This window comes from Pseudopodoces humilis, chromosome 6, assembly GCF_049639895.1.
Source record: "Pseudopodoces humilis isolate 2021_Gansu_Grassland_sample_001 chromosome 6, ASM4963989v1, whole genome shotgun sequence".
NCBI lineage: Eukaryota > Metazoa > Chordata > Aves > Passeriformes > Paridae > Pseudopodoces > Pseudopodoces humilis.
The window spans coordinates 3,728,153-3,752,647 of NC_142205.1; the positions used below are offsets into that span (position 1 = coordinate 3,728,153).

The 24,495-nt window shown below is 37.7% G+C and overlaps 1 protein-coding gene across 4 annotated transcripts in view; it reads left to right on the forward strand.

The window, feature by feature from the left end:
* Nucleotides 1–24,495, forward strand: part of CTNNA2 (catenin alpha 2) — a 460,539-nt gene that overhangs the window by 93,751 nt on the left and 342,293 nt on the right. For 2 of the 4 annotated variants that reach the window (XM_014258992.2, XM_014258987.2), the window contains exons 4-6: nt 15,810–15,976; nt 19,787–19,906; nt 21,995–22,261. In XM_014258992.2, coding sequence (XP_014114467.1) covers nt 15,810–15,976; nt 19,787–19,906; nt 21,995–22,261 — 554 coding nt within the window. Of the gene's footprint in view, nt 1–1,245; nt 1,376–12,541; nt 12,638–15,809; nt 15,977–19,786; nt 19,907–21,994; nt 22,262–24,495 lie in introns of those variants that run through there. The other 2 variants (XM_088056519.1, XM_088056520.1) reach the window with 2 other exon arrangements.

The following is a 24,495-nucleotide window of genomic DNA, read 5'->3' on the forward strand; positions in this document are numbered from 1 at the left end:
ATTGCATTTTAAGTCCCATAATCTAAAGATACCATCTGCCAGTATCATCAGCCCTCGTTTTTAGTACAAGAGGAAGAGATTTCCAACTGAGATTTCAAAAGGAGTCTAAAGGATTTGGGTGTAAAATACTGATTTTCAGTGAGTTACTCCCCCAGAAGTCATACTGATTTTTTTTGTTTTTTTTATCTTGTGAAAATTGGGCTGAAGTGATCATTTTTTTGTGTATATAAGTACTGATTAGTGAATATTCCAGTCTCTTCTATCCTGAGGATATTTTTTCCTCATTTCCACTCTACGTATATTTGGTTTCACTGTTTTCATGTTCCTGTCTGGTTTGGGTTTTCTTAAATACTCAATTGTCAGTGCGTCAGAATAAGTTAAGTATTTGCTGTATGCTGGATGTACAATGATATTCTAATATTCCAGTGGAGTTTTATGAGTTTTGTTGGTTATTTTTTTCTGCTGGGTGTTTGTTGTTGTGATGGTGGGATTTTGGTTGGGTGGTTTTCTTTTAGATTTTTAGTGCTGATGCTGTTCTGGTATTAATTTTAATTTGTCAGCAACTTCAGTTTCCTGTTGCTTACATGGCTTATATTATGTTGTGTCAAGTTGTAGCTCAGCATCTTTACTGGTGACATGAGTGCCCATCTTCTCTCTGAATTTATAACATTTTCCCTTTTGGGTATGTGATGCTGACTCAGTTTCTCCCCAGGAGACTTCTCTTGAGTTAGAGGGATAAACCTAAATTTACACACTTTTTATCTAGACCGAATTTCTGATTTTTTTACATGACAAAAAGACTTTCCTTAACCTATATTTAGAAAAAAACCAACCCAAACAACAATGAAGAAGCAGAGAGGAGGAAAAAGATCTTAAGCAGAATTACACAGAATGACACAGACATTCATCTCTTGTCAACACTCCAGGCTGGGAAAAAAGCCTGTCAGAAAAGTGGAGCAGCTTTTTTTGGGGCCTGTTCAACACGATCCCATAATGAGGAGAGCAGGAGACACCACACACCATTATTAGCACCCACGAGCCGTGCAAACGAGCCCAGCCCTGGTGTGCTGTGAAATGATATGTTTAGCTCGGTGCCATAAAGAGCTGGATTAATGAACCGAGGCTGTGTTTTCCTGGCTGATTTCCTGGCAGGGTTCCAGCTGGGATAATTACATCGTCAACCGAAAAATGGCTGCGGCACTTACAGCTGGCTCTTGGTGTGCTCCTCATTTCCTGCCCTGCGTTGCTGGGTGCTGTTGTGTTCTACTAAAGGCAGCAATTTAGCCCAGGGACTCTTGCTTTCCATTGATAGGTGTGGAAAAAATTCTCTGTATCATTGCATAACGCTTTGGAATGAATGAGAGGGTCCGTGATGGTAAGATTCTTGTTCCTTCTGTAGCATGGAAAGGTAAATTCTATTGGCTGTAGAAAACTTTGGTAATAAATGGGTTTGATTTATGAAACACAAAGAGCAAAAAGAAAAGATTTGATGCCTAAAGCTCATCCCTGTGTATCTCTATATCCCATAACCATTCCATAATAGGGACACTTATAGTTCAAAAGCACCTAAGTGAGATAGATTATCCAGCTGTTGGGCCATTAAATGCTTTGCTGTGTGGGTGTTTATTCTGATGCTGTCGGAGTTGTGTGAAAGATCTCCCAGATGGGGGACAAAGAAGGCCTGGGAAACGTGGAATTCTATCATTCATGTCTTTTTATATTAAATAGAAGGGAAAGCAGACAGGGATGGAACTGGATGATCTGTAAGGTCCCTTCCAACTCAAAACATTCCATGATTCTGTGACCATAAAGAGTGAAGCTGCAAACCCTGAGAAGTGCGGGGAAGAACTCACTGGAATAAGAAGTACAGTACATGCTATACTCACATCATAAATGTCTAAATGCAGCTGGTCTTTTATTGATCAGCAGAGAAGAAGGAAATTCTGTGTGGGGGAGAAATTCAGGCCGTGACTGACACAAAAATCTATCAAGAACTGCAGGTCCATGGGGCTCAGCTTTGATTAAATTTGTTAAGACACAGCCTGGGATGCTGCACAAAGAAATAAGTTATATTCATGTAAATTTATTCTATCTGGTAAGTGGCTTTGGCAACGTCTGTCTGTAGGTATGTGCTGGTGACTGCCTGATTTTAATGTAATTTTCCTGGAAGTTTTCTGGCTGAAACTTCCATTAGAAACGTGATTTAGTCCAGCTGCTGGTTGTTGTGTTTTAAATTTTTTTGCTTTTCAAGCATGGTAGATAAAATTTCACACCATAATATGAAATTCATAGTTCAGTCAAGGGACAGAAAATAGCTGTTGATGTTTTTTAAGTTTGAGGACAGGATAAAGTTGAGGTAGACTTAATTTTTTGTTCATGTAGATTTATGGACATTGTAAAAAAGAATGTGACCTGTGTACTCTGTGACTATCTTGACATTGTGGATGAACATCTCTGAGACACAAAAGTGACTTTAACTTTCTTGGCAATTTTTTTTCTGTATCATAGAACACACAAAAAATTACTATTTTTAGTGCTTTAATGTTTTTAACCATCTAGTTTTGGAAATTTTTTGAATGAAGTTTTAAAACTAAATCCTGTGAAAGATGGTTTCTAGAGAAATCTAGAGAATCCAGACTCTTTTCTTTAGAATCTAGATAATATTTTTTTAGACCAAAAACCACCCTGATCTGTTCACTTAAATGTATGTTCTCCCTAGCTCTCTTTTCACTGAAGTATATGATAACATTTTTTTTGCTCACAGAAGTCAGCATGTGCTAGTTCTTGATAGAGGAAAAAATGTCCATGGAAAGAAATTACTGGAAAACAGTTTTTTTTAGACAAACTAGAATTTCTATTCATCCTGAAAGGTGAAGTGGAATGTTTAATGGGAGAATGAATTTTGGTCTTCACTTTTGAAGGAACTTGTGTGTACAGTAAACATACTCTCCTTTTTCACATAATATCTGTGATGAGGTGCTCTGCAACTTGCTTTTTGTCTGGCTCTAAACTCATGCCTGGGCTGAAAACTTTTAGCACAAAGATTTGAAGTCTTTTATTCAGCAAGTCACTGGAGCCGTGGCCTGAAAACTCTTACCTTGTTAATAAAAAATATTCCTTATCTATTTTGAATTGCGTATTATGTATGGAAGCGACTTCAGTTGTTATTTGTGTTTGCCATGCTCCTCCTGAGAAATCTGGCCCTCTAAATGCCATTCCATGCAAATACTCTAATGCTGGCTCTTTCAGACTCTTTTCCATCCATTAATTATCTTTCAGCTCTCTGAGAACTGAGCTGCAGAAAGACATTAAAATTTCTACTCCAAAATGATTTAAAACACTTCTGATGAAAAAGCAGATGTTGTAGAGCATCTCCAAGAGTTGGTATACAGAAAAGTACGGTCAGGGGTTCCCAAAACCAGGAGTGAGGCTGCTGCAGGTCCATGGCCCCAGTTCAGAGCAGGAATGAGACTGATCCTGTATTTCCAGTAGGCACGTGCACACAATCACCCATGTAACATATGATTTAATATATGTATATATAATGTGCATATATATATAATTTATATTTATGGGTGACCACACATGTCAGGCGCCCAGCACTCACTTTCTCTGATTCTGTGAGACGCTGGATCTGTTTGCCAAAGAGGTGGTGGATGCCTCATCACTGGAAATATTCAAGCTTAGGCTGGATGGGGCTCTGAGCAACCTGGTCTAGTTAAGATGTCCCTCCTTATTGCAAGGGACAGACTAGGTCACTTTCAGAATCCCTTCTAACCCAAGATATTTTATTTTTCTATAAACCAAACCAAACAGCACCAATGTCTTGTTCTGCTCCCCTCTGTTCTGATCAGGATTGATCCTTAAGGGGAAAACTAAAAGTGGAGAAAAATTGAAATGTATAGAGGTGTCCCTGCTCATGGCAGGGGGGTTGGAATTAGATAATCTTTGAAGGTGCCTTCCAACCCAAACCATCCCATGATTTTATGATTTTCTGTACACATGGTTTAGGCTTTTTGGGAGAACTGCTGATGATGCTGGCTCTTGGAGAAGCCAGCTGGCTGTCCGAGGATCTTCGCTTCTTCTCTATTCTCTGCACCATTTCCAAAAGATTTATTTCTGTTTAGCCTTGGCTGGAGCTTTTCTGATTTGGATTTCACTTTTCAGTGTTTTGTTTAAGCTCATGTTAGTTTAAATTTATGAAAGTGACTTCCCTCTCCAGGGTATGTTTGTTTTAAAGGGTAGTTGGTGTTTGATATATTGCCTGAACATGACAGTTTGAGACAGATTTTGCAAAAACAGTGATGTAAGTTTGAAAAGTAATACGAATTAATACATATGGCAATTTTTTTATACTATAATTATTTACATTGTCTTTATTGCTGTTGTGGTTTTATATCAGGATAAAATCAAAATAAAATTTCTCTAGCATGCCAACTTCTGACAGTTGTCAAAAATAAAATTATATTCAGAAACTGAAAGACTGGGAAGTGGTGTTTCCTCCAGAAATATTTGACTTGAATATTAAAATCAAATCCTAAAATTATTGCTTGTTCTTTTAGAAGAAATATTACTGTTAGTAAAGGTTTTATTTGAGACAGTATTGCAGAAATGCAGCACTGTTAAAAGAAAAAAATATCCCTATCAAGGGACTGTAACTAGGCCATGTTTTGCAGTAAATATTTAACTCCACCACCTATTAGTATGCATGAAATTTCTGAATTCGGGTCAGATTTGGAGAACAGTTTCACTAGAATTTAAATTAAGAAAATTATTAAAAGGAAAAAAAAAAAAAAAAAACTTACAAATTTGAGTAGGTACCTCAGGCAGTTATCTTGCCCTGTTCTGTCTTCCAGCAGTAATTCCCAAACCCGGGTAGGCTTAATCCACAGTGAGTAATCCTCAGGAGCACTTAACGTGCAGCCTTTTCAATTAAGTTCTGAGTTAACCATGAGCAGTGTTCTGCAAGGAGATTTTCTCCATGCATGAAATCTGTATTTGTGTCCCCTCTGTGCGTAATTCAATGTGGAGATTGGAGCTGAAGTCCCTGACCCCTCAGAACAGTTCTGTGAAGCTGCAGAGCATCACAGGGTGAGCATCTCGACCTCCCCTTTTGAAACTGTTCTGATTTATGTGTTACTGAAACATCCTCTGACTCGCAGCTGAGTGCTGGGAATGAAATCACTGTTGATTCATTAGGCAGAAATTCTGAACTGAAATTCTTTTTCTTCAACATTACAAAAAAAAAAAAAAAAGAAGGAAATAAAAAAGGAAAAGTTTGAGTCATCTTTGAACTGGAAAATCAGTTATTTTAGTCTGTCAGATCAAAGTATTTGGAAGGAAATTCCTTTTAGCTTGGTACAGGAGTGACCTCAGATGACTGTGTAGGTCAGTGATGGAAGTTTTTAGCAGAGCAAAGGAACTGAGAGTTTCACCAGCTGTCTAATGATGGATAGGGAAACTGGTGGGAGATCAGGAGTGTTGCAGAGACTTTGTCTGGGATATTTAAATTGGGAAGTAGCATACTGAAGGGAGAAAGAAATCAAGGAGATGAGCTTGGTTATTGCTTTATGCTTCTGTCACTGAGTGAATTTTCAACCTTTCAGAAACTAACTGGAAAATTGCAAAAATGATTGTGATGATTGCATTCCCCCCCCCCCCCCCCAAAAAAAAACCCAAAACCAAAAAAACCCAAAAAACTACTGACAAACTTAGACAAATATCATTCTATTGAGTAAATTCCGCAAAAGAATGTAGTTTCTAAAAGTGGTGTTTTCTGTGTTCAGAATGTAATTGTAAATACTTCTCTGATTCATCTAAAATGTGAAGATCTTGGGTTTGGATCCATGTTACCAGGATTATTTCTGCTTAGTTTAAAGGGAGAATGACATTAAATTGAAGGAGGTCAGGTTTAGGTTAGCTATTAGGGGAGAATCCTCCCTGCAGGGTGGTGAGGCCCTGGCACAGGTTGCCCAGAGAAGCTGTGGTTGCCACAGCTCTGCTCCAGGCGAGCAGAACTGTGGGAGCAGAGGTTCTTCCTTTCCTGGTGGCTTTTGCAGAAGGTGGGAGCTTCGCATCAGAGGTGGTTGTTTACGGTTTGCAACCATAGCCGCTGGCAAAGATTCATTTTGCAATTATAAACTGTTTCAAGGTGAATTTCGCGAACTCTGGCAGCAGTGAGAAAAGCGAGGAAGTTTCTGGGGTCAGGCTGCCATGTGTCTGTGTGGACAGACCGGTGCTTTTATCCCCACACCGTGGGAATCACCACTTTTATCACCACAGTGACCATGGCAGAGCCTGTAAATGGCAGGACCGCGGTGGCAGCGGTGCAGACCCCACATGAGCTGGAAAATTTTTGTCTGCCTCTAGAACTGCTCTGTGGGCTCCTGCCTTTCTGGTATGGGTTGCTGCCATCTTGTCTTTTTGTTCCTGGGGCCCTCCTCCACCCTTTTGGAGGGGAAGGGTGGCGCCATCTTCCCTTTGTCCCTCAGCCACACGGCCGCCTCAGACGGGCGCCATCTTGGGAAGGCTGATTCCAACACTTTGGGTCTCTCTTTGTGTGTGTGAGGTTTGTGAGACTGGGCAGTTTTGTATCTAGCAATTATTTACTGATATTTTTCATCTGTTCCTGATCCATTTGTTAGTAAGCAGTTGTTTTATCACTTATATCTACTCATAATCTTTCCTTACTGCTGGTAAGGGATGGGTTGGAATGAAGCGGAGGTGATTCATCTTGGAGTGTCCAACTTTTCAAATGGTCTTAAACCAAGACACTGCCCCATCTCTGGAAGGGTTCAAGGCCAAGCTGGATGTGGCTTGAAGCAACCTGGTGTAGTGAAAGGTCCCCCTGTCCATGGCAGGAGATGGAGCAAGATGAGCTGTAAGGTCTCTTCCAAGCCAAACCATTCCATGATTCTGTGATTACCCTGTGTCATTTAATAAGAAGATAAAAGCAGTCCTTGGAGCACTAAACTTTATCTGGGGATCTTCCCTGCCCCCATGCTCAGTCCTCCTATTTGCCTACAGTACGTTTTGTTCTGTGTTCTTTATTTTTGACTGCATTTTCCATGGCAGTCATCCAACTTCAAAAGTTGTATAAAAGCTTCTTTCTCCCATACAGATTAGGCTTTAATTTTGGATATGGTTTCAGAAAGTGGTGTTCGATGAGAGAAGTATTAAAAATGACAGCATGAAAATTTGAAATACACTTTCTAATATCTGAGTCCTAAAAGATGCTTAGTCAGTATATAAAAGGCTTTAATTTATTGCCTTTCCATTTACCATTTTGAACATGTCTTTTTCTGAAGTACATTTTTCACATACTACAAAGGCCAGTAATACTTTACAGAGTGAGGGAATATAAAATGTTATAATCAAATAACAGGCACTGATTTCCTCTGAGAAGTGTCAAATTATAGCATTCTGATCTCCAGCTATCTCCTTCTCTCTGTTTTAATCCCTTTATCAGAGAAAAATTCTTTTTAGACTTTAGATCTGTGAGATATTCCAACTGCTGTTTATATATGAACAAGGGAAAAGGAGCCTGTTCTGTATAGATGATGGAATTTTGATTTATTTTTATATCTACTAAAAATAAAATTGTAGGCTCTCCACTGATTTTGATTTTGGATATTTGCAAATTTCATTCAGCTGTAATTATTCCAATTGACTATGAGATCTAGGCTTTTTTCCCCCCCCCTGCTTTTTCTTTTTCCTTTTTTATTTTTTTGGTATTTTAGGTGTAGATAAGTCCGTTTTTAATCTCTCTTCATATTATGTGATTTCTACAGTATGTGATGAAATACATGTGTTTTTTCATCAGAAATTATATCACCTCTACATCCTTCCACCTGTTTGTGGTGGACTTTATGGTTTTAAACTGCTCCTTGTTTTATTTATTCAACACTGATCTGTCTGAACAAAGAATTTGGGTGGAACTTTGGCAAAAAAGGAGATTTTGTGACCTTTGTGAAAAGGGGACAAGGGACAGGCAGCTCAGGAAAGCTGCAGGGATGTTTGGGGGTCATGCAGGGAGAAAATGGCAAGGTCCAAAGCCCAGCTAGAACTGAAACCTAGCTACTGTCATAGAAAACTAATAGAAAAGGATTCTATAAATTCATTAACGACAGCAGTAGAACCAGTTTTGGGGGCTTCATTGTGTTCCCATCTCTGCCCTTCAGCTCAGAGCACTGGGTACCTGAAGGACAGCTCCTCTTACTGTTGGAGGCAAAGAAGGAATTTAGTACCTCAGCGTTTTCCTCATCCTTTGTGACTGAGTTTCGCTCTGTGTCCAGTAAAGGATGGACATCATGGAATCTTGGAACGGTTTGGGATGAAAGGGACCTTAAAGCTCATCTAGTTCCAACACTCTGCCATGGGCAGGAACACTTCTCACTAGACCAGGTTGCTCAGAGCCACTTCCAGCCTTGATTCTCCTCAGCCGCCTCCCTTCTGCCATGCCCAGGTATTTATAAAGGACAGTCCTAACACTCAATCACAGTTTTTTCTATTACCTATACAGGCTTAGACTAATGATAATTTCTTTCTGTTCTCATTACAAATTTAATGATAATCATGTCTTGTTTATGAGCCTTTTCCTGTGCACAACAGCAATCTGTCTTTCTGGGTGTTGATGGAGGGCTATAGATTAGTTTTGTGTTTTGATCTCTGCACTGGAATGTGAATTCATACCATGAAGCTCAGTTTTCTCATTATGTCTCTGCACAGAAGCTCTTGCACTCTTTACACATTCAAGCAATGAGTATAATTATATAAAGTAGCTCTTATATTAACATAGGTGTCACGGCATGTGTATGAATTCCCATTGAAAGTGGCAATAAATTCTTAGGTTACTAAAATGTTGCCAAGTCAAATTCAATTAAAAACTGCTGGTTTTTTTAGTCTTCAAAAATTAATTTTTTAATGTTATTTCCAATTTTGGGAAGATAAACTTAATTTTCATGTAAGCTGATGCTTTGAGCATGATTTTAGAATTTTTGATAAGTTGTTTTATGGCAAAAAAATAATTGCATTGGATCTCAAATATAGGTAATCATAAACAATGTGTCCAGATTATGTGAACTACTAGAAGAAATGACATAAATTTTTAAAAGTCCTCTTGTACCTTCTATCTCTTTCTCTGTGTAGACCTGCAGATGCTTTCTCTGTATATTATGTTGTCTTCTTTTTCATCTTTTTCTTATTGTAAATCTATGTCATAGATTTTCCCTGTGCTGATGGTTCTCCCATGTCTACTTTTCTCCTTTTGTATGCTCTGTCATACTGGAGTATCTTTCTACATTTTTGTATTTAAATTTTTCCTGTTATTTTTGTCTCTTGGCTGCAAGTCTCTCAATTATTCAACATTAACATGCCTGTCCTCTTAATCCCAGCTGGGATTGTGGGAAGATTTTTTTTTTACGTTTGTAAAAAAGCCACGTTCCCCAGATTAAGCAGTGCTCCCTGCTTCTCTTACTGCTCTGTCAAGACATTCAGGTAGGATCTACATGTAAGGAAAATCATAAATTAGCAGAAACACAAAAGTGACCCTCAAAACAAATAGGGAGTTGATAATCCAGCAGATTGATCAATCTCATTATCAATCCTTCTCCCCTCACAGTGCTTCCCATGTGCTGACATTAGTAACTTGCTGCTCCTTCTTTTCACAGATCACTGGGATTTTTTGATAATTTTTTTTTTATGAAAACCCATCTTGTTGGAAAATATCAACCCTTTGAACTGAAGCTTATCTTGAAAACTATCTATTTCAAATAAACTCTTCATTGGGTATTTTTTTTTCATGTGATAATAGACAGTGATGGAACTGATTCTAATTATGATTTTGAGCTTAGTTCATGGTGCCTTGGGCACAGATAGAATCCACCCTTGAAATTGCTTTCCTATGCAGTTATTTGTGAGCCTTTTCAAGCCCCAGAATGAAAATAATATCCAGAATGGATCTGTGTGCTTAATGTTGAATGCCACAGTTGTTTTCTTGGAGTGCTTCCTTTTCTATGAATTTTGTGTGCTTTTCAAATGTTGCTCTCTTCTATACCTGTTATGTTGAATTTATTAATGACAGTTCTATTTAAATTAATAAATTTTTATGCAGAAACCCATTAAATGATTAAATTCAAGATATTAATCACTAGGATTTACAGATTTTTCTTTGTTAGTTCCGTTCATTTTAGTCCTTTTTTACAATAACGATTTTAATAAATGTACCATGCACAGTTCACCAGAAAGACAACAACTTTTCTTAACATTTTCCACTGTAGTTTCTTGTTTAGGTGATGAAGTATTCTACTTATTTTGAATGTGTTTCTTGATGCAACTCTGCAGCATTTGGATAAAGAAGAAAATACTTATTTTAATAAGAGATTTCAATTTTTTTAGTATAAACATAGAAGTTGTGGAAAAATTGGTGGTTGCTGATAGGACAAGGGAGAAGAGCTTTCAACTTAGAGTAGATGTAGATGGGATGTTGGGGAGAAATTGTTCCCTGTGAGGGTGGGGAGACCCTGGCACAGAGTGCCCAGAGAAGCTGTGGCTGCCCCTGGATCCCTGGAAGTGTCCAAGGCCAGGTTGGACTGGGCTTGGAGAGCAGCCTGGGATGGTGGAAGGTGTCCCTGTCCATGGCAGGGGCTGGAACAAAATGGGCTTTATGGTCCCTTCCATCCCCAACCTTTCTGTGAGCTCATGTTTCTGTCAAACATTGTCGTTGAGCAGCATGACTTCCGCCAGGATACAAATAAAGCCACATTATAATTCAGGTGAGCTTGAGTTTTTAAATTTGCCTCTGTATTTATTGATGCCTCAAGAGGTCTGATGTGTTTTCATGTTCCCAAACACAGTGCTGAGCATCTAAAATGTTCATATTGATGTTCACTGAACTCTCCAGTTCAGTGAAGGCAGATCAGTTTAGTGTGTCCCTGAAGGATGTTAATCCATGGAGTAACTGAGTTGCAGACAAAGAGGGATTAGAAAAGCTAATGTATCCTCACATCCCAAACAATTTAATTTTGAATTGAAATTTAATTATGTTTTATTGTACTTAAGTGTATCAGTGATGTTCCAAATGCACTATTAATCTGACTATTAACTAGAAAAGTTCTTTCTAAAACATAATATTCATGGATAAATTGTCTTACATTGTCATAGATATTGGCTAAATATCTTAAAAGTTCTGTATTCTTGGTATTTTTTGTCCTTTAGGAAAGAAGTAGTTGGGTTAATTAAAATTACATATTTTAATGGTCCATGAAGTGAATGATGTGGTGTGTTCTTGGATCTAAAAGAGAACATTGAATCTAAAAAACCCACTAGATTTAAGGATATCCATTGTGCTTTAAAATGCAGAGTGATTCATCTTCCATCGCTCTATCTAAATGTCAAATGTAAAGTGAGTGGAATGTAAGTGAACTGGATTGTCTGTACAATCAGTTCCAGAGAGACACAGCTCGAGGAGCTGAAATGTGATGGGAAAAGATTGGGCTTGATCAGAGATGCCTTTTCTGGCCTTGAAATCCGTTAGAACGATGAAAGCAGTAGTCATTCTCGCAGAGATGGAGAACAAAGTCCCAGCTGCAAGTGGAAGAGGAGATGAGTTTAGCGGACATAGTAGTAAAGATTTAGAAAAAAGGTGTTAAGGAAAGGGAAGACTAAACAGCCATTTGTGTGCAGCTTTTAGAATTCTGAACAGAATTTGTAATGCATATTTGTATTTAGTAAGTATGCAGGCTGAAAATGGTCTACAAATTACTTCCCACAGTCTGATAATGTCAAACGGACGTTAATACTGAAATGAGCATGGTCAGCTGTGGAGACTGGATTTTAAAGTACTGAAATCAAAATACGATGTTTTAAGAGATGTGGTAAATAATCAATGTGATTAATAAGGTAGGAGGAGTATAGACAGTGAGAAACCAACCATCCAAGCCCAGATTAAGGTTATTATTCCTAAAATTTGACTGTTCAGATATATACTGGGATGGAAAGTGAGTGATCCTACTCTATTTGCTGAATTTCTAGACAGATCCAAGGGGGATAAAACGACAGATCTTTGTTTCTTAACAAGACAACATCCATGATGCAAAGATTAACAACCTGCTTATATAATTTGAATATACCTTATTAACAATTATGGGCTGTTCAAATCTATCATGTCATCATTTAGTGTAATCCTCACTCTTTTATATGGAATCTGCAGCTTAGTTTGGGTCTATATATTATTATAATTTAGGATAGCTTCATAACAGTGCTTTTGCTCTAATTATGAGAAGAGCACTCTAAAATAGTTCCATATGTCATGAATCAGTTTTCTGTCTTTTTAATCTAGGACATGTAGAACAAAAGTTAAAATCTGAAAGAAATGGATTCATTAGCCTCTAATTTTATTAATTTCTTCCATTTGAGAACTGCTCAGGAGTGGTGCATGCAATCAATTTGTCATTGTTCTGGTAATTATTTACAGGTGTTTGGTGTATTGTCAGCATCCCCTACTGATCACAGCTGTTTCTAGATTACTGCTCTGTGCCCATCTTCTCTCTCTTAATGAAACACTTCAAGGCTTTGGAAAAAATGACATTTCCTCTGTCTATTAACCATTGAAAGCCTTGGTTCAATCCTTTCCTCACAGGTAGAGGTTTTACCTTAAGTTTGCTCATGAAATTCCAGAAGTTTTTTTTCATGGCTTTTGCAATCATGTGTTGATGGATTTTTGCAGTTGTTAACTCTGGGGACATGGTGGGATTGTTGGGGTGTCCTGTGTAGGGCCAGGAGCTGGACTCGGGGATCCCTGCAGTTCCAACCCAGGATTTTCTGGGATTCTGTGAGTATTTCTCATAGCTGCAAATGGTCCTAGAAACTTGCAGTTCTTATCATTTGTACAGCAGAAGCAGAATTGTTTCATGGGGCTGCTGTAATGATTATAGAAATGGATATTTTGTGTAATTAGAAGGAACAGAAATACTTCCTTAAACCCGTCAGGACTCCTCACAAAAATGCACAAAGCCAAAAAGAGGCAACAGGGATAAGAGTGGAAGAAGAACACAGTGAAACTGAAGGACAAATGGGACATTGAGAAGAAATAGATTTAAATTGTCTACAGATATCTAATGAAAAGAACCTGTCAGATTCTCGAGTTAATTTTGGAGAGAGTTTTCCACTTCGCGTAGGATTAATTGGGGTTAAACATCTGAGCTGTTTCTAAGATGGAAGCTTGATAAATTTATGAGTGTAGCTATTATCATATTAAGATTATTATTAATTATATTATCACTTGACTGACTGCAGTGGCAAGGAAGCAGACCTGATGACTTCAGATGTCTGTGTTTCTTGCATCGACCCAATTTTCACTGAAAGTAATTTAATATAGATTACAGAACAACTTGAAATGCATTTGGGAAGAATGGGTAACTAAATGTAGGGTTGACTTTTTACAGATAAAAAAGTTTCTCTAAAAAATAATTGGGCTAGCTGAAGCTCCACTGTTACCTTTGGCCTAAGAGTGGATTGATACTACTGCTGTAAAAGGATTAAAATACGTTAATTGGCACTGAGACAAAGAAGCCTTCCTTCCCAGAACTGCTAGTTTCTTTTGTTATTAGATTCTAAATTATGAACTACTAAGTCTTGTCAAGTTTTAAACAACCTGCTGTGAACTTTCATACTCATACATTTTTTGGTTTGCTTATTTGATTGTGTCTATTTAATAATTTTTTGCTTAATTATTTTGGAGATTTATTTCATCTAATGTGAGCTTTCTAAGGATAAATATCTAATCCATACTCTTTTAATGGTTTTTTAGTTCTATTTGTTTTTTGTTTTGTTTTGACCCTCAGTGCATTTTTCCTCTGCCCTTGAGTGTGATTTTCAAATCTTTTTGCTAGGGATATTGCCTTGGATAATCAAGTCTAAGAAAATAATTTTCCTTCTTGCTTTCCTGGTGCCACTGGCTGATTATCAAATATTATTTCTTTCTTTCAAAGTCCAATATAAATATTTATCTGAAGCTACACACTGCTAATTTGGCAGAAAACGATAAAATCTCTTCAGCACCAAAATGGAAGTTAAACAATTTGCAGGCATCTGATTCCAAAATCCAAAGCTTGCTTTGGCTGCCATTTCAGCTTGGATTTCTCTAAAATTCAGTACTTTCACTGACAAGAGTTTTGCTACTGGATGCTTGGAATCACTTCCATCTCTTCTGGATGTAACTTAGAGCTTAAATAAGGGAAAGCCTTGCTGGGATTTCCTGTGGTTGTTTGTGTCCCCTTGGGTTCAATCAGCTCAGTATGCTCCAAGAGTGCATTTTGGAGCAAGCTCTCCACACAAAGCTGGGATTGTTGGTTTCCCTCAATAAATAATTGAAGGGAAGATGATGCCTTAACAATGTTACACTGGTTAGATGAAGCCAGTCCTGCACTGGGATCGAATTCCCAGTTAGGAAACTCGTATGTAACCCTTGCTTACATGCTGGGCTCTCAGCTGTTCTGTGGTTGCTCTCAGTATCTCCTTTTACATGAAATATTTAAGTCATTGACTAATAATAACAACAACAATAATGATGCTAAAGAAGTTTCATTCTCAATTTTTAGCACAGTCTCAGCCAAGACTTGTGGATAAATTTTTCAAACAACTGTTTGAATTTAAGTATGTGTTAGAAAAATCTTTGTGATGTCAGAATACCTTGCTCCTAGTTTCAGTGTGTTTTGACACACAGGTAAAATACATAGGAAGGTAGGGACAGCAAACTGTGGTCCTCCTCCAGAAACCTTGTTTTCTTTTTTAACTTGAATTTCAGCTCTCTGATGCTGAGCAATATAGCATTTAAGTACGTTTAGAAATTTGGTTTGTCCTCTTTTTATCTAGCAATGATTGTTTTTTAATTGTCTCCTAAGAAATTTGGAGAGTTTTGCCAACCTTATGGAAAGCTAAGAGGAGTATGTAGTCCTAGAAATTAATCACTTGAATTGTATTTTGAAATGGTATATTATCATCTTAACATCCAAGATAGACTCTTTGAAAATTATAATTTGAACACACAGTGCCAATGGTAAATATAATAAGGAAAATAGTTCTGATGGGAATTAATCACTGTGGCCATCTTAAATCTCTCCTACACTATTTACACTGTCTTATGGGAAGTTTTGCCATCTGAGATTTTTTTTTTAATGTCGTTGTAATGGTCATAAAAGCAATGTAAATATACTTTGATTTCACATTAGAAATACTTTATTTTTGTGATTCTGCTCTGGAGACAAACAGAATTTTTTTTAATGACAGCAAAGGTAATATAAAATCTGTGAATCATAGCCAGCCTGGGAGAGGTGGGGTTGTTCAGCCTGGAGAAGAGAAGGCTCCAGGGAGACCTTCCAGTGCCTAAAGGGACTCCAGGAGAGCTGGAGAGAGTCTTGGGACAGGGCATGGAGTAACAGGACAAGGGGGAATGGCTTCAAACTGCCAAGGGTGCAGGGTTAGATGGGATATTGGGCAGGAATTGCTCCCTGTGAGGGTGGTGGGGCCCTAGCACAGATTGCCCAGAGAAGCTGTGGCAGCCCCTGGATCCCTGGAAATGTCCAAGGCCAGGCCAGACAGGGCTTGGGTTGCCCTGGGACAATGGACGATATCCCTGGGGTGGAACTGGATGGTCTTTAAATCCTCTTCCAACCCAAGAGTTTTGTAGTTCCGTGATTTTTTTTCCCAACAGCACTTAGTTTAGCTTTTAGTGAGTTAATTATACTTTCTATAAAAAGAAAACCCACAAGGCTGGAAGCTAACCTGAGCGACCGTTTGTGTTCCACTCCCAGGAGAAACGATGCGGATCGCCTCGTCGGAGTTCGCGGACGACCCCTGCTCCTCGGTGAAGAGGGGCACCATGGTGCGCGCTGCCCGCGCCCTGCTCTCGGCCGTCACCCGCCTGCTCATCCTGGCTGACATGGCTGATGTCATGAGGCTCCTCTCACACCTCAAAATCGTAGGCATTTTTCACCCTCTCTGCTGGGTTTGTGTGCTTTGTGTGTGGGAGAACGGGATAAATCGGTTAGGAGGGTAGCTGTCCACATTCCTTACTCTCCACTTCGTTCTCTTCAAGTGCTGATCAGAGGTAGGAGTGAACACATTTCTGCATTAGTCTCATTCATTTTCATAATTCTGCAGAAATTAATATTTCAACACTTAAAGCAAAATTTGTGAGCTATCTTCATATCTTCTTATGCTGCTGTTAAACAGCTCTCTGACCTGAACTGAAGCATTTGATCTCCTCGCATCTTATCCCAATTACTTTCCCAGGATTTTTGTCTTCTGGCACAGTTTAGACACTATAGTTGTCTACTTTTCTTTTTTTTCTCTTTGTGACTTCTGAATATATCTAAAAATTGAATATTTTATTCGGAGAGAGACAATAGCACAACTGTCTAATCAAAGAATAAAGAGGAATTAATGATTTATCATATAAATTATAATATATATATCATTTATATATATGATATAAATTTAGGATATAAATTATTATGATATAATAATTATTAATGAATTAATGATAGTTTGGACAGATTTATATTCACTTTTGACCACCACCATTCACATTTTTATACAGGAGTATTAAAAAGATTTTCACTTGAAACTAGGAAATGTATTTTTCCACCCTCCCTAGTTTTAGCACTGTTACATTTTTATTGCAGAAACAAATAATCAAAAACCTCTGAAACAAAATTGTGCAGAAAATCCTATACAGAATATTTAAAGCCTGCAGAGTGCATGTGTGAGTTTAACAGAGGAGATGGAGAGTTGCTTCTTTTTAGCAACTATTCAAAAATATTTCTTGTTCTTTTTATATTTTTTTTTTATATTTCTTTTTGACTGTGTAACTGTGCAACAATCTCATGTTCTGGAAAAACAGTGAGAACTCTTCAACTTGCAAACTGTGCAGATAACCTGAATAGCTGGAAAACAGTTTTCATAAGGAAAGAGGCTGTTTTTTCGGCACAGGTTCTAGTGAGCTCTGCTTTAATGATTTAAATGCTGCTCTCAGAATTGTCAGCACATGGCTCTGGTTACATGCAGTGTAAGCAGTGTCCCTCTCCAATATGCTTTTAATTTTTCCTCTCCCTAATGCTCCATGTAACTGTAATTCAAACTGTCCTTTCCTAGCAAGGCCAACACTTGAATATCATAAACAACAAGTTTTTTTCTGAACATTATGATGAAAATTTGTATTCAAGCTCTTTCATAGGCAGTGAGAAATTCTGTTGTTCCATCTGAGATTTCTTTTGCAGCAGAATACTCTGTTATATAAAATACAAATGTCCAGTGCTGGTTTGTAAGTGGGTGTATTTACTTGCACAGTTTGCACCCCAGATTTGCAAGGGCAGTGTGATTTGTAATCTCTGCATTTATCTAATGGTATTACAACTTCTGTTTCAGAAGTCAGTGATCTGTGGTTGTTTTCAGCAAAAATCAACATAAGGAGCTTAATTGTGACTTTTTTCATGTTAAAAAGGGTAATTTATTTCTGAGGATTAAACATGTAAATATCCTTATTTTACCATTTCACAATACCAACTGCTTTTAGACAAATGAATTACTAGGGGGAAAAGTGGTTATACTATACAAAATTGATGAAGGAACAGCTCTTCTATTGACTCAAAGGTAACCTTCAAAGACTTGTGTAAGTTACCCATAAAATTAATGAACTAAAATAATACTGCATGTCAGAGTAATGAAGCCTGATTTATGCTGAATTGTGCTGTAATCAGTTTTCTCTGAAAGCATGTCAAAGGCTTCCAAGGAAATGGTGCATTTTAATTAGTGTTTTAGAGGGAATATATGCAGGTGCTTTCTGGAAGGACTCTTGGTCATTGCTTTCAGATTATCTTTTGCACTGCTAAAATTAGAAATAGTGGTTATTGCAGAAGCTTTTGTAACACATTAAAAAAACCACATACCATTATAATATGTGGTCATGCACAGAGAGAGTTATAGATCTCTTGTAATTAACTCCAGGCTAGTTAATTAGAGGAACAGATCAATTGAGTGTTTTCTCAAGGATGGAGAACTCACTCCAGTGTGAATTTGTAAAACAGAAATTGTAATAATAAAATATCATTAAAAAGGAGCTTGTGCTCATGTCCTTTCTAGTATTTCTCATAATTGATTTCTTAACTTTGGAATCTGTGCTCTTGAGCCCTCACTGACATGGTAGAGTACAATCATCATCCTTTGAAATCTGATTATCAGAGTGGAATCTCTGACAAAATTTTCAGGAATTCTATTTAATATAGACCAGGACTTAGAAAAATGTGTATCAGTTTGTTGTGCCTGTGCTTGGCATTACAAACATAATAAAGATCAGGTATTTCAATGCAAATGTTTCTTGATAAAACAGGGAAACGTGTATATTTTTCAAAAATTCTGCAAGAGCAAATTATTTAATACAATGATTTTGCAATTTGTGTTAATGGTAAAGCAGTCAGTTCATTTTTTGGAAACTCTGTTGTCCTTAGGAGTAAAAGAAGAAATAACTTGGATTCTGAATAACCTTGTAGCTTGTAAATTGGCAGAACTTGTTTTATAATTTCCAAGGTACCAGCTATGAATTTATGTTTCTGAATTATGCATTTTCCAACAGAAATGTATGAGTTTGCTACTCTGCTGCCCTGTAATTTGTAAATCTGCAGTAAGTAGGTAAAAGCTGAAAATGAAAATATACTCTCTCAGTGGTAGGAAAACACAGAGCAATTCAAGCAATAAAAAGACAGGTTCTACACATAATTGTGCCTTTCTAAACTATTAGACACCGGCTACTGCTGAATTTATTGATTCCCAGCAGTGTCTGGAGAGCTGCAAACCTCTGCCCATGAACAGAATAAGCCCTTGCCTTTTGAGGGGAAAATTTGTTTTTCATGTTCTTATGAACTGCAGCTTTTAGCTGAACAATAGCTTTTAGCAAGAAGGATCAGTAGCATCTTTTCAGTTCTCAATATTTTTGCTTGGAATTGCATTTTTATCCTGTGAGGGAGAAGTGTAACTTCGAATTCCCATCTAGTCACAGTAATGTTTCCTTTACTTATTGCGTGAAAAGAGCATTTTATCCCTGCAGATATTTTTTCTTGCTTTGCATAAGGTAAAGGTTCACAATATATTTGGTGGATCAACTTGTTGGTATAACTTGGGTTTTATATCTTTGTTAGCTACAGCATCACTGAATAACTGCAGGTGTGGTTTTTTGGGTAGATTATTTTCTCAGTGTTAAATAACTAAAGAAGGAAAGCTCAGAGCTGAGAAAAAAAAACAATAATACAAATATTCTGGGTTGAAGCTATCATTTGTTTCACAAAGGTAGACTGTTTAGGATTTATCAGGCTAAATTTAAACCTTAATGGTAAGTTTGAATTTCCCTTTTAAGTATTTCTTGTCCAGAAGCGATAACTTTGTTTTCCCATAAAGCCTGTACCACACATTAAGAACATACTTGCGTATTTTGTTTTAAAGCCCTCAGATATTAAATATTTCATCTGATAAGTGTGAGTGGAGAAATTCACACAGTCATATCTTTGACATTAGTTTTACATGATCCCAAAGCACAGTAAATGGACAGTAATGCAGAGTGACAGCTGCTCTATTAAAAACCTAATTAAAGTTCGTGGGACTCTCATAAAGCTTCTGTACAGTGATGGATGTGAAACCTAAATTGGGTCCATGTAAGACAGAGTATTGGGTGGAATAGTCACAGACTTTGTCAAAGAGTGGATTAAAATGCTGACAGAGCTGATTTATTGTGTTGTAGGTAGAGGAGGCACTAGAAGCTGTGAAAAATGCAACAAATGAACAAGATTTAGCCAATCGCTTTAAGGAATTTGGGAAGGAAATGGTAAAACTGAACTATGTCGCTGCGAGGCGACAGCAGGTGAGTGCAGGAGTGATTGGAGAAGTCCATCTTCATTCTAAAGTTCTTGTGTTTTATGTCCAAGTCTGGTTTAAAATCTACAATGAACCATTAATTGCTATGTCATGGCCTATAATGTAATCACACTGATTATTTCTGAATGTGATGAAGTTTTCCAGAAGTGCCGTTTCTTTAAGAGTACCTTTCAAGAGGCTTCAATTAATAACAGATTGAAGGGTGAAGAGGGAAGTGATTCAGGAGGTTAAGGATAGTTTTAATTCAATGATTATTCCCATTTAATTCTAACCTATGCAGATTTCAGGTCACTCTGACAGCTGGTAAAGCACAAGCTCTTTGCTAGTTCAGTATAATTCAAGTTCAGGAGGAACAGAAATCTACTTTGTGCTTAAAACCATTATTAATAATTTTCTTTTTTTTTTAAATATTAATTTATCCATTTATTCATTTCTAAGGCAGCTGAAAAAGAGACCAGAAAGTCATGATAACATTTATTCAAAGCCGGTCATTGTACAACTTTGCAATAAAGATAATTTTCCCCTGAACCCTGTTCTTTTTAAGACACTGTAGAGTTCTATAAGGTCTCTCCAACTTCAATTATACTTGAATACCACCAATAATTCAAGGATGTGCCATCTCTGTACTGCATTGCACACTGGATTTGGAAAGCTGGCTTTCCATATTCATCCACCTATTTATTTTCTGAATTGCAGGAATGGAAATTTACTCCTTAATCTTGATTGTGGAGCTTTTTTATGAAAAATAGCATTTTTGAGGTTATACTGAAATTGTATCATTGAATATCTCAAGTTGAAAGACACCTGTAAGGATCATCAAGCCCATCTCTCTGCTCCTTGCAGGACTATAAAAAAAACAATCCATCTGAGTAAGACAAATAAATTAAAAATGCAGAATCTAGGCACTATATGGAGAGTGCTCTTCTCTCAAAGTGTACATTCAGACACTTCCCCAGTGGAAATAGAGCTCTAAATGTGGGAAAAAGAGAAAAATGTGAAAGTTAACAAATATTTGTATCTTTTAAGTTCTCATTGAAGATACAAGAATATGGCAAAAATATCTCTCTGAAGACTGTTACCTGTCAGCTACATGTGGTTGAAATTAATCAATGGGTAGAACCTTTAAATCCAGAATATCTGGATCCTTTTTCAATGTTGGCAGTAGATTCCATGTGTGGACATAAATAAACGATTCAGCTCTCCAGACTGGTTTGTTCATAGTTTTAAAGCAGAAGTAATAATGTTTTCTTATTCCTAATTAATATTATGAGGGCTGTCTTAGAGTTTGTGAAGTTTCAAGGACATAACTTGATTTATACTGAAAATTTATAACTGAAAGTTATAACTGAATTTATAACTGGAAAAAAAAAAATCAAGGGTTAAATAATAATAATAATATGTAACTCTGATAACATATTGTGCAGTATCTGATTCTTGTTGTCAAACAAATGTATCTGTCATGATATCCTAAATATACAAACTCAAAATGATATGAGGAATAGAGAGAAATACGAAGGGAAGCAGAATAGAAATATTTAGAAGCATTTTTAGTAGGTCTTTAAAACCATATGGTGTTAGGTCATAGACTGGACATGATGATCTTAAAGGTCTTTTTTAACCTAGTTAATTGTTTGATTCTATGATATTCATTATTTTGATTTTTTAAAAGTCTACCTTGTGATAATTTTGTAAAGGACATGGATGCAGCAATTGGAAAAATAAGGAACTTGCTGCAACAGGAGTGTTGCACTTGCATTACTGTTATGGAATCAGCAGAAGGAATCCAGATGTTGGGGGAGAGTAATTTTGAATGCTTTATGTACATTTTTAATGGGTTTTTGCAAAAGGGAAGTGACTCTTTGGTAAGATATTGCGGGTAGGATGTAACAGCTGTGGTGGCACAGTGACTTCCTTGGGCAGGAGGGAAATCCTTTCAGTGACTTGCGGTGGGCTCTGCCACTGATTCCAGCCCTGCCAAACCTCTGCACGGCGTTCGTGCCCGGATGCTCGAGGCAATACATTCTAACACAAAGCCTTTCATTTCCCTCTCTGAAAGCTGTGTGTTTTCACCCAGGAGCTGAAGGATCCCCACTGCAGGGACGAGATGGCCGCGGCCCGAGGGGCCCTGAAGAAGAACGCCACCATGTTGTACACGGCCTCGCAGGCCTTCCTCCGCCACCCCGACGTCGCAGCCACCAGGGCCAACAGGGACTACGTCTTCAAGCAAGTGCAGGAAGCAATTGCTGGCATCTCCAACGCTGCCCAGGCCACCTCACCCACCGATGAGAACAAGGGCCACACTGGCATAGGAGAGCTCGCCGCTGCCTTGAATGAGTTTGATGTGAGTGTCAGCAGCGTGTGGAAAATGAGGTGTTTCTCCACACGATCTACAGGGCTTTTAACTAAATTGTTCTTGCACAGGACTCAAATTCCTCTTTTCATTCGCATCTATTTCCTCAGACTGCTGATGCAAAAGGAAAACATTGATTTGTGTTGGTTTTAGTGAGGAATAGTTGTTTGCTGCTAATGGACTGTAATTACAAGGAGTTATTTGTGCTTATATGCAGTGGCTGGGAAAGTGACAAAAATAAGTTCTTGTTATCCCTAGTGAAAAATCTCACTACATGCTTCTAGGAAATGCAAAGTCTGATTAACCTAGCTGTTTAGTTATATGACCAAGATCTGGGGTTGCTTGAGTCGTAAAATCATGTTTGTCTAGCAAGTCAGGAAGACATGACAAAAAAATGAAGGTGGTGATGGAGCTCAGTGTCCTGGAAATATTAACATTCAACTTGAATCATGAATTATGTTAATCAAAGGCATGGAAAAAGCATCTTTCAAACAGAGTTGATAGCAATCAGTTCAACTGTGGGCAAAGTGCTGCAGCCTCTTTCAAGCAATAGATACAGTTTTGCTTAAGCAACTTTCCTGACAGCTAATTGTTTAGCTGTTAATTTCATTAGCAGTCCTGTCTGATGATTTCTCCCTATCTCACATGTGAGGATTCTTCTTCAGGCAGTGAAGAAAAAGGTTATTGCAGACAGTCTCTGACAATATTTTCATCTTTCGTTTTGACTTAAGGCAAAGATTTGTTGAAGTTGTTATTGGGGAATGGTGTCCTTTTCACTTTGATTAAGACACAAGGTTACAGTCCCAGAAGCTGTCACATGGAATCAGGACCTGCTCAGTCCTGCTGCATTTAGGGCTGGAAGTGGAGGTGTAGTGCAGGTGATTCATCTCACAGTGTGTTGGACCAGGCTTGTCTCCTCCATCTCTTGCGTGGTTTTTCCTGCACAATTGCAGGGTTCAGATTTAAGGAATTCCTCAGGGTTTCAGGGCCCTCTCAGCTCGCAGGTGCCTGGTTGGTAAGATCCTGGGAATAATATCCCTGTGTGGTCAGATTCTGCTCTGGCTTTTGTGTGGGACTTTGCACGGTATGGACAGCAAAGGTTTGACAAACAGGGACAGAAAACATGTGACTTCTCAGTCCCAAACTGATGATGCTGCTGCTGCCTTCTGGAAAAAAGGCTGCTGTTCAATGCAATGAGAGTCGTTGTGCTTAGTGAAAATAAATGTAGTGAAGACTGTGCGAGACACCAGATATTGTCCCCTGGCCTCTATGAGAATATTCATCCTTTTTCTCCTCAGGTAAAGTCTTTTTCACTTTCTGTGATGTTGCAGGAGCCATGCATGTGTGTGGGAGATGTGTAGCCATTGTAGGGTGTTCTGTTCATAATTACATGTGGAAAAACAACAAAACAGCCTTCTTGGGGAATTCTCTCTTTCTCATTTTAGGAAACTAAATGAAAACTTTGACTTACAAGGATACAGAGACTGAAACAATTGCATTATCCATTCACTGCTTAGCTGTTGAATGAGATTTATTCACACCTAATTTTGCAACAAATATGACATTCCCTAACCTCCAGGGAAAGTGAGAGTTTATAGCTGGTGATGGTGGGATGATTGTGAATTTACCTTTATGTTTTACAAGCAAGAAAACAAGCAATATTACCAGACTAGTGAAACTATGAAATGAGTAAAAAGGTGGTGGAGAAAAAGACCTTGCTTTTTATGTTGGCAGTATATTACTTCAGCAAGGGAAAGGAACGTTGTATTTTCTAATGGAAATAATTTTACAGAATATTTATTTTACAGTCTCAGTCATATTAATTGAGATCAGTTTGTGTTTGGTATGAAGTGCTTACTAAACCCTGCATTATATGCCAAGATGATTCTTCTGTATTTAAAATAAGTTTACAGGTTTTTTCCATAATTTTAAACACTTCTCAGCCTTAATTATTTCAAATTTTGGAATCAGTGTTCTATGGCTTAGTGCTTCGAATAACTGCAGTGCGAATAATTTGAACATTTTCTCAGTCAAAATATCATCACATGGAATACAAATAATTATTCTACCTATTTGAAGCACAGCCATTGTGTTTAACTAGGTCTTTTGATAATTGTCACACTCTGTGTGTTGGGGGGGTGTGTGTAAAGTCACCTGTGAGTTATTAGCAGCAAAGTTTTGAAGATAGTTATAATTTATTACTTCTCAGAGATAATTTATGTAGA